Source organism: Hippocampus guttulatus, chromosome 8 (genome assembly GCF_054856545.1).
Source record: "Hippocampus guttulatus isolate MCC_2025c chromosome 8, RoL_Hgut_1.0, whole genome shotgun sequence".
NCBI lineage: Eukaryota > Metazoa > Chordata > Actinopteri > Syngnathiformes > Syngnathidae > Hippocampus > Hippocampus guttulatus.
This window is the reverse complement of record NC_141268.1, coordinates 12,920,992-12,937,998: the sequence shown is the minus strand read 5'-3', so window position 1 is coordinate 12,937,998 and position 17,007 is coordinate 12,920,992. Positions and strand designations below refer to the sequence as shown.

At 39.7% G+C, this 17,007-nt stretch overlaps 2 protein-coding genes across 3 annotated transcripts in view; one reads left to right on the top strand and one right to left on the bottom strand.

Annotated features, from left to right (window-relative positions):
- Positions 1-13,994, bottom strand: part of poc1a (POC1 centriolar protein A) — a 28,177-nt gene extending 14,183 nt beyond the window's left edge. Inside the window, exons 1-9 of one of the 2 annotated variants that reach the window (XM_086118771.1) lie at positions 13,853-13,994; positions 10,380-10,464; positions 10,108-10,279; positions 9,449-9,628; positions 9,277-9,384; positions 9,057-9,172; positions 7,173-7,306; positions 4,608-4,676; positions 4,398-4,487 (exon numbers count right to left, since the gene is read on the bottom strand). In XM_086118771.1, coding sequence (XP_085974897.1) covers positions 4,398-4,487; positions 4,608-4,676; positions 7,173-7,306; positions 9,057-9,172; positions 9,277-9,384; positions 9,449-9,628; positions 10,108-10,279; positions 10,380-10,464; positions 13,853-13,867 — 969 coding nt within the window. In that variant the 5' untranslated portion in view covers positions 13,868-13,994. Of the gene's footprint in view, positions 1-4,397; positions 4,488-4,607; positions 4,677-7,172; positions 7,307-9,056; positions 9,173-9,276; positions 9,385-9,448; positions 9,629-10,107; positions 10,280-10,379; positions 10,465-11,266; positions 11,390-13,852 lie in introns of those variants that run through there. The other variant, XM_086118772.1, reaches the window with a different exon arrangement.
- LOC147201222 (B9 domain-containing protein 2) lies at positions 11,310-12,319 on the top strand. The gene has a single exon (XM_086118773.1). It carries the CDS (start codon positions 11,625-11,627, stop codon positions 12,150-12,152), a length of 528 nt encoding a protein of 175 aa, XP_085974899.1. The 5' UTR covers positions 11,310-11,624; the 3' UTR covers positions 12,153-12,319.
- Positions 13,995-17,007: the final 3,013 nt, after the last annotated feature.

The window sequence follows — 17,007 nt, the reverse complement described above, 5'->3', positions numbered from 1 at the left end:
GTGCACAGGCTAAATAACTATGTTGCCTACATGTATGTATTTCTCTCAAAGAAACACTCGGTTTTAAAGTCCTAAGTTGAAGCTTTTCGAAATGTTTCAATTCGTTTTGTCGCCGTTTTGATTAGTCTCATCTTATGGCATTCCTGACGCTAAATATTATTGAATGCAATTGCTGGGTGATTCTATTGAGCTCTTCCATCAGATCTTAACTTAAGCACTAAAGTTGCATTACATCACTTTTTCACGGTTAAATAATAATACGTTAAAATGAAATAACGTAAATTCCCTTTTTTCTCTGGGTCTTTATTAATAGTTTTTTTTTAAATCAACAATCATCGATACTGACCAATAGGAAATACATTTATCCTGATATATTTTTCAGCCATATCGGCCAACCCTACTCAATCGGGTATGAGAAAGTACAAAAACTGATCACTGTGTGTGGCTCTGGTCCGTTGGCAGGGCAGTGATCAATACAAGCAAGAAGAAAGGAGGATGCCGAGTATTGTGCATGCAAGGACCTTGGCTTTGCCCTTGGTGATGTAAGTAACACTGTGGCAGGTTGAAAAGATTGAAATCTAAACCCGTCTTTGAGGTTTCCTCCCCTCCCTGCAACCACTTTCCCCTTTTCAGTTTGAAAGTGATATTTGACGAAGCATTTTAATATTTAAAGAGAACTAATAGCCGCAATGCCCGAGGACCTTGTTTACCCTTTTCAGAAAACAATCTCTCCATTATTTGTTCTGAGAGTGTGCAAAATCTGTTAAAAACACAGCTTCCAATCTAGGATCAACTTTAAATGTCAACTTGGAGGGGAAATCAGGAGAAGTGCTTTAAGTAAAGTACTGTGATTAGATACCATAAACATATTCATTTCCATAACAACTGTGCATCTAAATGCAACAACTGAATGCTTTCATTGGTTGCAGTTATTTCTAATTGTAAATGACCCATAGTAATCAATTCATTTGCTTGCTAGGAATCTTGTAAAATGCGTCGAGATGATTATTAAATCATTGAGGCAAGCTGGAGTGCACTACTTGGCTGCTATCACAAGACTAGTTTGCTGACTAAGAGCAACGTGACACCTGCTGTGGGTGGTTGAGCCACATGTAACTTGACAATGCAATGAGTAACTTGTCAATACAACAGCCATGTTGAAAAAGGAGTTTCAAACATTTAAATTCAGATGAGATTTAGATTTATTTGATAGATACCCATGAACATTATAGTTAATCGTTCATTTTGTTGTTATGAATCTTCTACTACCCCTCCAAGTTGGAAAAAGCCTCATCTCCCCATTTGATGTTGTGGTTTATACAGAACAGCAACACAAAAACAAGATAGTGGAAAAGTAAAAGGGGGTTATGAATCTGCAATTGTCCAGGGACATATTATGGAAAATTGGCTTTTTAATTGCTTGTCTAAAAAATCTCTGAAGTGCCTGCCCACCCATGTGTAAAGTTACACAACCAGGTACAATTTTTGCGAGCTGCCTATTCCCAAAAGCATGTGTCTATGAGCAAGCTGTTCAGAATTTTGTTGAATTTTTAAATTTTGGCGATCAGTCAGCTGCCTGTACCGCATACACAGATCTGGGTTTTTTTTGTTTGTTTGTTTGTACATGTGGTTTGCAGTTTGCGTTGGGTTTTTTGTCGGACTCAAAAAGAAGCCACCCCCATAGCTCCGCCCCTGGTCGTCATGGTAATGAAAGTCATACGGCAGGGTAAGAAGCAGCTCATTTGCATGAAACAGGACCACCCCCTTCAAACCAGCATATTTCAGTAAGACTAAAAAAAGGGGCCGTTAACAAAGATGAAACCGTTTTAAATTTTGAACAAAAAATTGCATGTCTCTTTTAACCCAGCACAGTGAGGTAGTGGTTAACATATCTGCCTCACCTTTGAGGGATTCTAGGTTTGAATCTCGGCTCGGGTCTACCCTCTGTCTTGCCCAATGTCAGCTGGGATAGGTTCCAGCTCACCCCTGACGATAATGAAGACAAGCACTCAAGAAAATAGATGGATGAATATTCTACATAAGGTTTGCAGTGCTCTTGAGCTAATTTCCCCGGCAGTCTTTGCACAGCCAGTCACTTTCCTGCAATAATTACACACATCTGCCACAGAAACTGTTTGGAATCAATGCCGCAGGCAAAAACACGTTTGTGCAACTACAAAATTACTTTTTTTAAAAATAAAATTAATGTTGTACTGCTTCGCTTACATAAACTACACACACACACACACACACACACAGCTTAAAAGTCTTTTTGCATCTGGTTATTTTAAGCGTAATTGACTATGGCATTTATTGCTGTTTTGGGTGGTATCTACACAACAGACATGTCAAATTAACCCATTGGTCAAGATTTTGTAAGGTTATTTTCTTTTGGTGTTATTACAAGTGCAGCATTAAACAAACACTAAAAGGAAAGTATTTCATCAATCTTACGTGGATGAAAGCAAACCAACTTCAACACAAATTTCATTTTAGGCAAACAGTGACTGTATTTTGTTATACAATGCCTTGGGTCGAGGTCTCAAAACGGTGTTTCAGGAGCCGCATTGTCATGACTTGACGCTTACAACAATCGAATGTCTAAATGAATATCACATTAAAGAATGCTGTTACAATATAAACATAGATTATATTAATATGCAAATTACTTGAAGAAGTCAGGAAATGGGGATGAAAGTATTTCACATCAAAGTGAAGGTGCAGGACCAGATAGATATTGGTCGTCCTACATAAGTGGTACGGAGACGTGAAATACGCCAGACTTCAAAGGCTGCAATATGCTTGGAGGGGTAAGGCGTATGAAAACACTAAACACTAGGGCATCTGTACCATGTGGGTGCCATGTGTTTATTTTTATACTAGCTGTAAATATTTGCATAAACCTGTAGCTGAACCTGTGAGATTATGTTAATAAGCAAGCATACTATTTATGTTGTCTGTGAACATTTTGCTGCATACTGATCAATCGATTAATTGAACATATAAACACAGAACATAACAAAGACATAAACCAAAAATCAAAAGAAAAAAGAAACACATTTTAGTTAGTAGAAATGAGAGAGTCCTATCCCTTGTTCTAAATTATTAGCTTTAAATTGTTTTGCAAAACGTTGCAGCAATTCTGCTTTGATCACATTTCAGAATTATAAGTAAGGAATAAAACTACGGCGCTCCAGACATGAGATTTGAAAGAAAATATGTATATATTTGTGCACCTGCTATAACTACGATGTATGCACGAGGAACTCCTTTGTGGGTATGACCTATTACTTCGTGCGCATGGACTACCACAATGTGTGTACAAAGTGCGCACTAAGTAGTTGTTCGTGCGCATAAAGTGCCGTATTTTCCGCACTATAAGGCGCACCTAAAAGCATTCAATTTTCTCAAAAACCGACTGTGCGCCTGAGAAAACCAGATGTGCCTTATATATGGATCAATATTCTGATTTCTTGAATGTAGTATTGTAAATGCTCTGCAAAGCGCGTTGGTACAGCTGCAGCAGTTATGAAAGTGGATATGAATAAAGCTGTAACGTATTGTAATGTATTCCCTTTAGCGCAGCTCTATCTAGTGGATGCTTAATGTAATCTCAGCCACAATTTTAGCTTCTATTCTATGCACCTTATAATGCTATGTGCCAAATATGTGAAAACAGTTTTAATATGGTCATTCATTGAAGGTGCCCCTTATACTCCAAAGCGCCTTATAGTGCGGAAAATACGGTAGTTAAAACTTATTGTTGACACTGATTATACACACACAAAGACTAATCAATTTAATCAATTATTTGAAGTTTATTCATGAGGCCAATTTTGTTTTTAATTGATAGCGGGCACAGGCCGAGCCTGCAGCTGAGTGGGAAAAGGCGCAAGAAAAAAAGCGGATTCCACAGTTCAAAGCGCATACTCAATGACATGCAGTGCTTACACTGAACATGGCAGCGAACAGATAAGAGCAACTTCACAAGAGTACTGTTATTGTTTTTTGACTGATATATTGATTTAAGTTCATTCTGAATGGGCAGTTATAAAACAAGAAGCAAAAAACCAAAACAGAAATCGACCACGTAAACATTCGAAATGAGAACAACGGAGCCTCTATGTGCAGTCCACTACTTGCTTGCAACCAGAAAAAGTACTGTTGATTTAGTTTCAACGACTTTGCAGCTAAAAGGACAATGTGACATCAGATCTAAATTCTTTTAGACCTTGTGTGGAAATAGGAGTTCAGAACATTCCGACAGGCATTCTCCCAAACTTGCTCATTTTCCATGCAGACAATTATGGATATATGCCTTTCTATGCTCGTGGAAGTTTAAAAGGGAACAAATAAGATGTCGTCAGACTTAGAATATTAAATATGGAATATGGCACCTGGTAGGTGGGGCTGGTGGACTGCTGCACCCTTGCTGTGTCACTGGCTGTGTCACTGGTCTCATCAAAATTGCTCTTCCACACCATCACCTGCGGGTCAGTGTAAAATTATAACATCTTTTGCCAAAAACAGCATGTGCATGGATGGTTTTAGGGATATCTCGCTAGAAAATGCAGCTGAAAAGGCTAGAACTGAGTTTAACTTATCACCTGTTCGTCATAACCTCCAGAAGAAAAGTACTCTCCTGTTCTGGAAAAGGCCACGCAATTTACTGGACCCTGTGGAGATACAGAGTCGAGATCACATTGTATCTTTATCTCACCTGACGACTCCTGTGCTAACGATTGATGTACGGGGGGCACAGGGAACCAATCAAGAAAACAGAGCTGCAGGTGGGCACGGGTCAAACTCTGGTCAGAGCCAGCAATGATCACCTGAGGGTGTCAGGACAAAGGAACGGAAACAAAAGATACACACATGGCAAGTGGGAATTATAAAAAAGGGAGCTGTGTCCTATGTGTGGCTGGCACCCAGACAGGCCAGTTTGTGTGAGGAATCCTTTCCCAGAAGCACCTGAGCGAAGCAGACAGTGTCACTATAGCAACACGACGACATGACAGACAGTATGTTCTGTTTCTGCTCTGACTAATGCCTGCTGCCAGGCTGGCACTTGCCACGGCTAGACAAACACTCATTACTGTACTTTTTTTGGGTGCTAGACGTTCAATGCTATGCATTCTTCAGCTCTTTACTCCAACCGGCACTCATACTGTACATGCCTCGATCCCGTGATTTAAACAGTGCCCGAACTTTGCCTTTCACCCCAAAATTATTTATAATGAATTCATTTCAGAAACAACTTGACATTATTCATGAGGGTTGCTTCCCACCACCTTTTTCGTTAGCTTCATGTTGTGATAAAACCACTGGCAGGACAATAGATGACATAGTATGTGTGCTCTGACACATGAGTGCAGCATACAAATGAAAACAGAGCTTCGCACTATGTAGCGTTTCGTACTCAACCTGTAGAAGCACCATCAAAAAGGGGTGCTAGGGAAGCAGTCACATTCATTAACCTCAGCACAAATACTGATGGGAGAGGTGAATAATACAGTGAAACCTCCGTGCAGCTCCGCCGCGATCTTTTTCAGAATGCTGGCCGACCTCCGATTTGAAATAAGTTTCCCAAAAGATATCACAGAAATGGAATAAATCCATTCCAGGGTCACACTGTCTCCACCATAACACATTTGTTGACTCTAAAGACAATGTTTTCAACAGTCATTCTAATCCGTCATGATTTTGGTGGCAAATCTACGAGGAGGGAGAATGCAAGCCGCGGTACATTCCGTTCTGCCAATTTTATTTTTATTCTTGTTGACTTAGTCATATTGTACTGAGCAGCCTGGGCAGAAAATTGATGCACTGAAAAGGAGGACCACGTGGCTAATCTGCATGAGACCAAGCCAACTTGCTGCTGTGTTTGTTAATTGCGAGGTATACGGTGTGGGTGGCGAGGGTCTGTTCTTAACTGCCATTTAAGTGTAAAAAGAAGTTAAACACAGGAGAAACAAAAAAGATTTCTGCTTTTTGTGTGATTTTAGAATCCCATTTTTCTTCCTCATACATCAGTAGCATTCAAATTTAGAGATTACATTGTACTGTGAGAGCTCCTAGCCAAGCAGATTGGAGTCAGTGCTGAGCCAAAGAGAACAATGCAAGAGATGACAACTTCAGAGGTGTGAGAAGGGGGATATGATGTATTGATTTGTTGTTGTGTTTTTTTTAATCTGTATTAAGAGTGGACTAGTTAGAAGTGAGGTATAAAGACATCATACACAGGACACAAAAATATATGTGTTAGATCGATAGGCTTCTTTTCGATGTTGGGCCTGCCAGTCCAGTAGGGTCTAAAGAGAGAATATCAAAACTGTTGAGAACAGACAGAGTAGAGCTGAGATTGGACAAAAGAAAGGAGCGAATCAAAGAGGAGAAGAAGAAAAGGAGGTGGCGGAAGAGGAGGAGGAGAGGATACACATAAACAGAGGAAGAAACACGGTCCTATTTTGGAGATGAGTCATTATGAGTGGGCTGCTTGCCTGGCAAGTACAAAAATAAACTGTATACACATATAGAAATGGGGGGGAAAAGTAAATGAACATTCTGTAGACACACTTCAAGGAAGGAAACAAGAAAGTTGCCATGCGGGGAGTTGAGAGCAACGTTAATGACGACCTAAGCCGGAGGGGACCAAGTCGCATCCGAGTAGTGTCCCGCAGGCCTCTGCTAATGCTGTAGCTCACTCGTGATGGGAAATTGTGACTTCCTAGAAACGTTGTAGAAGTCATTGTTTGAAAATGTAAACCACTCCAGAGATTCATAGAAAGTGTTGCATATATTATGATACATGATATATAGATATTTATGTTTCCTACCTCAAATAATTGTTGGGTATTGTCAGGAAGCATTGACATGATCAGTGATTCATCACATATTGCAGACGACTATCAACTAACTAATTGTATATATATATATATATATATATACACACTGTATATATATATATATATATATATATATATATATATATATATATTTTTTTTTTTTTTTTTTTTTTTAATGTGCGATCCAGAGCATCAAACATGTACTGGAAGTATTGCTCACTATCAAAAAACGTCAGTGACAATTGATCTAAACTAATAGGTTATCTCTTACCCTTAAGCCCGGCCAGGGTATAAAGAATTTAGGCGTGTATGTGTGCGTGTTCATACCTGGTGCCCGTGCAGTGTGAACAACAGTTTTCCCTCCACAAGGTCCAATATCTTGGTTGTGGAATCGTTGGAAGCAGTGAGGAGAAAATTACCAGATGGATGGAAAGACAAACTGTTCACTGCGCCATTGTGGACTAGAGAGAACACACACAAACACAAATTAATGCAAAAGTCACACACATAATATTTATCCAACTTGACAAATACTGTGTGGTGAAACTTTTATGACTCAACACAACTGTATTTACAGAGCACTTTCAAACAGCCATCGCTGCACACAAAGTGCTGTACATGGAGCTTAGCCTTAAGTATAGTTGTATTGGCCGGGCAGCCAGGCACCACATGTACCACAGCGGCCTGTTGTACATAATCAAGCTATCTGCATAATTCAAAGCAATTTGGTACAGGATCAATAGCAGCAGAATTGCCCGTGTTTTCTCCATTTCCACCATTTTACCACCCACTGTATTTTATACGTCTCCGCTAACTGTGTCTTCATGGTGGCTCCACATAATGTTTACATTCACATAAATGATGGAGTCAATTGCTCGAGTCTGTGGCAAACTGGTAATCATTCGATTCATGCCGACATGCACTGCAAGAACTCGATTCTTGACAGACACAAAATGAGCAGAGCAGGTTTTCCATAAACCATAGGCGCCCTCTTTTGGCTGAAAGAGTGTAGAGGACATTGCTGTCCTCAAGAGCGGCATCAAAACTTCCTCACTTGTCTGTGTGATGCAAATTACAAGCACACTAAAAAACACGTGCTAAAATGTTACCTTTCTAAAACTGAAAAAAAAAAATCTTTTTTAAGAGAGCGCTTGTATTGAATGCCATTGAATGTGTACCTAATCTTGTAGCGGTTGAGCATAAGGGGCAAAGGGAAATATATATATAATATATAACCGCGAAACTTCCAAAGTGGAACACAATCCGTTCCACGATACTGGTTAACTTCCAATTAATAGTTAAAAATTCGAGTTTCCCCAAAACAAAATGTAAAATGAATGAATGTGTTCCAGGCTCACATAGTTGCCACCATGGACAGGCGACATTTTAAATACCGTTTTACCGTACCTAACTGTAAAACACGCACAGAGTTAACCGCAGCATGATAACACAGACACAATGAAATAAATAAAGTAAAACTACTCAACATTTGACTATTGCCATTTTAGCTTGTCTGGTCAGATCAATTCTGTGTTTTGCTATAAAAGTTTACACACCCCTGTTAAAATTCAAACAGTTTTGTGCAGACTTTTCATACCCACCGCCACTGATTTCTTTTTTTTTTTAAGCGATTGTATTGCTGATCATGCCCGGACCACCTAAAAAAAAAAGTTGTTTTTCGGATGTTTATGATGATCACCACACATTAATGCCGTGCATCATCGCTGAGTTGAAGTCACACAGGATCAGAAATTGACATCAAAGAGTGGTTGTGACTTTGGACGTTCCCCTTGTATGTGGTTACAATCCATTCATATTACAGCTAGCGGGGCCACATCAAACACATCCTAAACAAAACTCAAACTGATCAAGCCACTTAAACCAAGTGAATTACATTTGATCAACACCGTAATGTTACGACATCTGTCTGGGAACTTGTAAACGTAATTATCACAATGAAGTAGAGGCAGGGACAGGGAAGATAGGTACTGACCAGTGTCATTATCCATTATTAGCTCTTGCAGCTGAAATCCATTAAGGGGAGCTAATGAAAACAATGGCAGTAGACAGCCAAAATGACCCCTTCATTTCATGTTAGGGCAATGAAAGAAATCATGAATGCAAACTAATACAGACACACTGTTAATTGCAGCTTTAAAGTTAACTGACTGTAATTATGTCAAATAATGGTGAGATGTCTTGACTCTTTACCTTGGTAATGCTGGAGCATTTTAAGGGATCGAATGTCCCAAATCTTAACTGATTTGTCAGTGCAGGCTGCAGCGATGCACGTTCCACTGGGGTGGAAATCCACGTGGGTTGCATAACTTCAGGATGGAGGGATGAAAAATTAACTTAGACGAATGAAGAAAGACATCTTTGCGTTGATCAAATTCTTGTAAAAAAAGAAAAAAAAAAAAAAAGTAATCACCCAGCATGTTCGCAGAAAGAATGAATACATTCCCTGCTGTTCTTGTCCCACAGCTTAATGGTTTTGTCATCACTTGAAGAAATGACCAAGCGGCTATCTGGAGAAAACCTGTAAGAAATGCAGATATTTAATGAGGTTGCAGGTATATTTGGGTTCGCCAAACGGCTCATACCTTGCACAGCGGACCCAGTTGATATGCTGGCTGAGGGAGAAGAGGAACTTTTGTCGGTGGACTCCCCACACCTTGACCGTTTTGTCATCGGACGCTGTGACCAGATTCTGACCGTCCGCGGAAAAATTCACACTACGCACGGTGGCCGTGTGAGCCTTGAAAACGGTTGACTGAGCCTTCCTGTAAAACCCACAAACGTACACATCACACACAATGGTCTGGCTGCTCAGTACAATATGAGCGATACAACTAGACATCATCAAATGGTTTTATTGATTACAGTAATACCCATAAACTGCTACCAGGTGATGGGTACTGCCTGCAAACGTTTCCGTCTCCATTACAAAGCTCGTCTTCAAAGAGTGAAGAGTTTTAATTTACGGTACTTTGTTTCATTATTCAGCACTTTCATACTTTTATGACAATTAGGAAAGTTCAAATTAATTGCTAATAGATTTTATGATGACAAAATATGTGAAGATTAATTAAAAAAGACTTATTATGGTATTGTTTTTCTTCTTTGCACTGTGCTAATCATTAACGTTTTCTGTTGAACAACAGTTGTTAAAACAAACAATTATCTAATAAAAAGAACCATACGTTAACATACATGGAAGAAATAAAAACTCCTGGCAGAAAAAAAAAAAAGAAAAACCTACATGTTGGGAACCCAAAGGCGCACAGTCTTGTCTTTAGAGCAGGAGGCCACCAGATGTCCTGAGGGAGAAAACTGGATGGAGGTGACGGAGTCTTCATGTCCGTCAAAACGATATGCACGCCTCTGAGGTTTCATATTCCAGATCATCACGCTGCAGTCCGCGGAGCTTGTGGCTGGAGGATGACGATCCAGGGCGTGAATGAAGTTAAGTAAGAAGTTGCCAGAAAACACAAGTCAAATTAAAACAGATTTTTAAATGTATAGAGCACTTACCGATTTGTTTCAAGTTGCTGCTGAAGTCCACACTTGTCACAGCATCTTTGTGACCCTTAAAATTACGCTCAAGGGTCGGATCAGGCTATATGGATAGGGAGACAAAAGTTTAAAACTTCATACATGTCTGTAAAGTGGGCAGTACACAAAAAAACATGAACTAAGAATGTTTGCAGTGTCATAGCATTTTTGATCCAGTTTTGAATGTAGCTCATCACTAATGCCTCAGGCTTTGGAACCAGAGCATCATAGTTTGAGTTCTGCTGCGTGCAGACGATAATGGCAACTGCTTGCTTGAGAGATGATATGCTAGTCTGCTTCATGACTAGGTGTCCTTGAGTAAGGCACTTAACCCTACTGCCCCATTGCCACAAGATACAGATTCATGGACACAAAAGTATAATGTGAGTCCTTGCACTTAATCTTTTATTTTCTTGTTCAACAGTTTTGTGTTCTCCTTGTATGGTGATTTTGCTGCAAAAGCCCTCTGCAATAGGAAAAAATAATTATAGGATGTGAGTATCATGGTGTTTGCTTCAACCCTTTTGTTGTCGGTTTAGGTTAATGGCTCTTTAATACATGCCTTTAAAATGAAATACAATGACAGCACGTATTGTGCACGTATGCACAAGAGCAATTTGTGCCCCCAAGGAGCACTGATGAAAAATCATGGCCCCTCCAGCATTTAAATTGCCCATCCCTGATCTACATTGGATTGGATTGGATACAACTTTGTCAAATATGCCGATGAAAAGGTACATCGAGAACAATGTACCTACAACCATGCACACAAAGTCACAAATGTATCCACTGAATCTGACATTTCTTCCCAATAAAAAAACAAAACAAAACCGAACGTCGCAGCTAATCGTTTGCAAGCCTCATACCCGCATGATGGCGCTGTTCCTATTGGATTTGCTTTCAAGCGTCGAAGAAGTAGTAGGTCCTTTACATTTGTTTGTCCCTGGCGTTTGTCTTTTCGGCCCAGCCTTATGTCTCCATGGCAGCATTGCGCGCAGTTGTGCGGATTCTTGATGGAAAGTTGACGACTCAGGTCATGCATCCCAAAGCAAGGGGAGCTTTTTAGCCCGCCTGACATGCAAAACGCGGGACAACGCGTATCCGTATAACGAACACCGTTGTCTAGGAGACGTAAGACGCTGACGCTTTCAGCCACATAGCTCGCGTGCGAAGGAGATATAAAGACTCGTTTTTGCCACGCAAGAGTGTATTTTTTTTCGTGGTATGGCCGAGCTGCACATCATAGGTCAGCTGGTTGGGGCCACGGGATTCCCTCGGAACAGTCTCTTTTGCAAATGGGGGGTTCACACTGGCGGAGGGTGGCGTCTTCTCTCCGGCTCGAAGCAGGGTCAGACTCAAGTGGACAGCCCCCAGACGGGCGACATGGCGTACTGGTGCCATCCCGTTGACCTGCACTACGCCACCAAGGGACTGCAAGGTTGGCCCAAGATCCATCTCCAGGTGTGGCACCAAGATTCGTTCGGTCGGTGCGAGTTGTTCGGCTACGGCTACTGCCACGTCCCCTCTAGTCCTGGACATCATCGAGTCAGCTGCTGTACGTGGAGGCCCCTGGGCTCCTGGCAGCAGGAGCTATCGCGAATGTTTGTCGGCGGTGGACCGCAGCTCAGGAGCCCCGATCTCATCTACAGCGGGGCGGACAGATACAGGTTGCACACCGCGTCCATGGGCACCGTGGAGCTGGAGCTCGGCATCATCATGAGAAATTTTGACAAATACGGCGTCGAGAGCTAACACGAAAATCAGTTACAAGTTTTTATTTTTTAATACGTTTTTTTAACGTTTTAAACTATTAACTACCTAATGTAGAGTTGAACAAAGGATGGGATGCAGCTCAACGTCATGGTTTTGTTCTTCGGTGAAAAAAAAAAAAGATCAATAAAATATTTCAAATGTATTTACGACTTAGAAGTCTGTTGTACTGTCACGTTTTTAACTGCAATATTTTGTGCGGCTGTCTATTTTTGGCAAAACAATGTTTATATTGAGGCTTGGATATGATACATTTCCATGAGACTGCCATAAATAGTTCCAAAATCCATATCTTCATTTCACATCCAAAATTAGTGGAAACTTGACAGACATTTTACACCATTTTGCAACCCTTGTTGAACTCAAGGCATGTGGCTCAGGTCTGGGCCTCCATGTCAATTTTATATGACCCCTAAAAGCTTGACATGTGTCCTTGACTTCGGCCTAACACAATCCATGAAAATGCAAACGCCCAAATGCAGGGGGAATTATGTAATACAATGGGGCACATATTGGGGGGCCTCCACACAGAACAACCCAGTTAAAAGACAAAAAGTAGTCCCTCACGTTCTAGCTATGCGGCAAATCCATAAACACAGTGCAGATCAGCTTCTCGCTTGCAAACATATGACTGAGAAAAAGAATGTAATTGTCGGCATCTTTGAAATCCCAAAAAGACACATGATTGATTGATATTGAACTTTACTACAAATCCATGATTTAAAATGTGTTGGTGCTTAATTTTGAATTCCATTAAACTGTCCCTGTTTTTTCCAAGATGCTTATCTTGGTTTGGTTAAGCATTTTGTTTCTTTACTACAATCAGTGAACTTAAAACCAAGTATCGAATCAAGATTTTTGGTGTATCATTGCATCCCTTGTGATTAAATATTTACCGGGATGATAACAAGCTTGACACCCCTTTATACGATTATACATCAAACACAGGCATGATAGCGTTCATTCACAGGAAACTAAAATAAAAATACCAGTATTCAACCAAGAGTTAAACCAAAAGTACATGTACAAGGAATGTAAATGGTTAAGACAGACCTCAATTTTAGATCAACAAACACATGATTCGTTAACTTGAAACTTCATCATTGCGTTACACTTTGAATATTACATCCCACTTTCTACTACTTGTACAAATTTTACTGTACCATAATTCCACATGTATTAGGGTATTTAAAAGATGCTAACATTCCTCATCTAAATATTTTAGTTTTTTGTTTGTTTAGATTAGATGTAAATTTGAATACCTCTTCAATAACTACCTACGTCCTGAGTTTTGTTTGTACTTTGTTGGTTGTACTATATTATTAATACAAATGATATATGTGAATATTTTTGCTCTGAATATCAAATTCCTCTCACGTACAATATTGTTACTATGAATATTAAATTCCTCTCAGGTGATGAAATAAGTCTCATTTACAAGATGAGAGTAGACTGCGCAGCTGGCTCGTGACGTATTTCCGCCACGCGTAGATTGGCTTGTGTCTCACAACTCGAAAAAAAAGACCCTAAATTTTACTCCCTCAAAACGTGGAAATAGAAATACAAGAACATCATCAGATATAAAGCCTGCACATTTCTTCGCGTCCGTTGCACGTCAGTGACTATTTAGAGCAGACAACATCTCTAATGCGGCTAACAGATGACTTTATAAACTCCCTTACCAGTCCAGAAGTCATCTTTCGTGGTTCAGGGACAACGCGGTATGCCGCGACAATTTCCAAATTGTTTGTCACGACTGACACGGTACTCCTTGAGAAGCCAGGGTTTGCTTTTAGAGCGAGAGATAAAGAAAACAAGGCCAGCTGTTCGCCTTTAGCTGCTAGCCTGTGACAGCAAGTTTCAGTTTACGCGCCGCTATTGGGCGCCCGGATACTGGTCAGATTTGTTAAAGGGGACGCTGCATAAATGTCATGAAAGGGGGAAAAAACGGAATAAATGCTCAAATAATTTAAAGTCGAGTTATTGCTATTATCCTAGTCAATTAACAGTTGGTAAGCGGTTTTAACGAAGTTTTGATGCTATGTTTCAAAATGCAGTGCCGGCTTCCTACCGCCAGATGTAAGCAGTGGTGAGCAAACATAAAGCATGGCTACAAAATGTCTTTCATGGTAAACGATTGTCTAACTACTTTAAAAGGCGTCATATACAGTACAGCATCCATTCGCTGTCCACACAAGCGTTTGCTTCCCATCCATATTGCACCAAAATGTAGAAAAACAAAGTTAATGCTTTTGTCTTCATTTACTTTAAAATGTATTCATTCAGTAGGGAATCCAGGTCTGTTAAATTGAGAAGAAAGATGACTTAATCTGTGGTAACAATGGCCAGAGTACATTGCTTTATTTTATCTGTCATCAAATGGAAGAGCATTTGATATTTTTGTCTTTCAAGACAAGCTGGCATAGATAGATGAGCAAAAACATATTTGTGATCAATAAATAAGTGAAATTTGTCGAATTCCCACGGCCCCCCTTGACCCTTTCTACTGCACACTCGTGTTCCACGTAACCCTGGTTAGGAAAAACCGGTTCATACAAGTGTTTCTCAATCTATAGTTAGCCAAGGCATGTACTTCCCACACATCACAAACCAAAAATCAAAATGTATGCAATAACTCAAATAATGATAATCATGGTTTAATTCACTTACAAATTGACTGACCTCTTCTGTTTGAATCTTTCTGTTGTATGAATGACAACTGGATTCACTTTTTGCCTTTAAGTGAAAGAGCATTTAATTGCTCTGCCTGTCAGTGTACATCGGTGGCACAGATAGATGAACAAAAGTATATTTATAATTTTCACACCAATTAGGTGAAAGTGGGGAACAACAGGGAGGACATGGTCCAGAGCCAAGATTCAAACCCTGAATGTCAAGGTCGTGTTGCTACACTACTTATAAACACAAAATGAAGTCAAAATAATTGTTCTTGCCACTTGTGCCGCACCACATTGAGGCATAGCATTGATAAGATAAGAAATTGCATTTAATTTTTCATTTGTTATGTTTTATCAAAGGCAGCGATGTGTAAAATGAAACTTGAAAACTTAAGTTGAAAAAAAATCGAATTAAATTTGTTCAACCCAACTGCATTTTTAGAGCACTTTAAAACAACCACCGCTGTATACAAAGTGCTGTATAAAAAGCATTGTATTCATTATTTATTCCCCCCCAATCCATTCTAGATCACATTGATTTTGATTTGATTTGAGTATCTCCTAGAAAATGCCAAGGTTTAAGATAATCTTGTGAAGTTAAATATTTAGCTCTGGTTAACTCTTCAGCAATACCGGTTTCCAGGAGGACCTAAGGAACAGGAGCCAAGAGGCTTTCCTTGAATAATTAGTTACACAAATTAATGGTGCACTGGAGCAATAGAATGAAAAACTGAACCCTTCTCTCATGTGAAAAATATGCTTGGGTGTGTCTGAACATGTTCACAGTTTTTGCCCTGGGCCTTTTGACAAAGGGAGGAGAAAATAGGTTACCTAAAATGTTACCTAAAGCATGTTATTGTTTTAGTCCTTCGCCTATGGCTCCTATCTTGAGTGGGTGATCATTTTACACCCTTTTCTGCTTGATGAAGTGTCATGTATGTTTTCATGAGTGAGTTTTAGTTCTCAACAATCTGGAATTTTGTTTCACGGAACTCTAGTGTGGTGTTTAATTTTTAGACACACCTTCAGTCCGGCTGGCTGTCAGAGCCAAGAGGAAGTATCTTTGTCATTCCACACTTTTCAAAATGAGTGAATGGCTCACTTTGCAACATAGTTGTTTATATTTAGCAACACAACAAACCAACTGTAGTATGCTGTTCATGAGGAAATGATGTAAAAAGCATTTGTGACTCAAAGCAAACTCCAGCCTGTCTTTTCACCAGCTTTGGGAGCCATGCACTACACAATGTTTCTGTTACAAAACTAAACATCAGTAAACTCAATAGTCAAAACATGACCCTGAATGTCCCTCCCGTTTTTTTGTTTGATTTTGTAATGAACAACCTCACGAGGATAAGCCGTATGCAAATTGGATGGAATAAAAAAACGTTTACAGCAACCTATATTCATGTTCCTCTTAACTTTTAACAATATGTGGAAAGAAGGTAAAACGTGGTCTGTTTTAAAAAAAATAGATTCGAAAAATACACAATTACAATAGAAAATAAGTATGAAGTCTCTGACTGTAGTCATGAAAACACATTTTGTTTCATGAGAGGTCCGTTGTATAAAAAATGTAAGTGAATCGCATTTGTGTGTGTGTGTTTTGAAACGAATGTGTTCAATTTTCTCTTCATTTAGAGTCAACAAGACAAACTGGTGAAAGAAGTGCAGCACTCCGTTTCGCAAAATGATGACATCCATCCCGTACGAAGGTTTTTTGACTTAGATACTGTAGTTCCTCATTTACCGAAGGTATGTTTATTCCTTCTCTACATCCTTGTTCCTGATAAGAATTTGAGCATGCATGGACAAAAAGTCCAAGCAAAGTCTGACAGCCTTGATACTCGAGTGAAGGTTACGCGCGACAACACAAAATAAATAACAAAGGTCACATAACAACACCAGCGTGTAATATATTTCCTGTCCACTCTTGTGTGTACAATTTCAAAGTTTACAAAAAAGTGATGGACCATTAAATTTTTTTTAAATCAAATCAAATAAAATCTTAGCATTACATGTTGGTGTGGGTGTTTCGAAACAAGGACATAAAAGGCCCGAGATGGGGAGGAATGTCCAGCTGGGAAGTCTGGAAGTTGGCCAGTTTATGTCAGTGAGGGACCAGCAAGGACGTTGTGATCCAAGTGCCGGGGAGGGCT

Coding starts and splice junctions, on each gene's coding strand:
- LOC147201222 (XM_086118773.1), top strand. CDS start 11,625: ATGGCCGAGCTGCACATCATAGGTCAGCTGGTTGGGGCCACGGGATTC.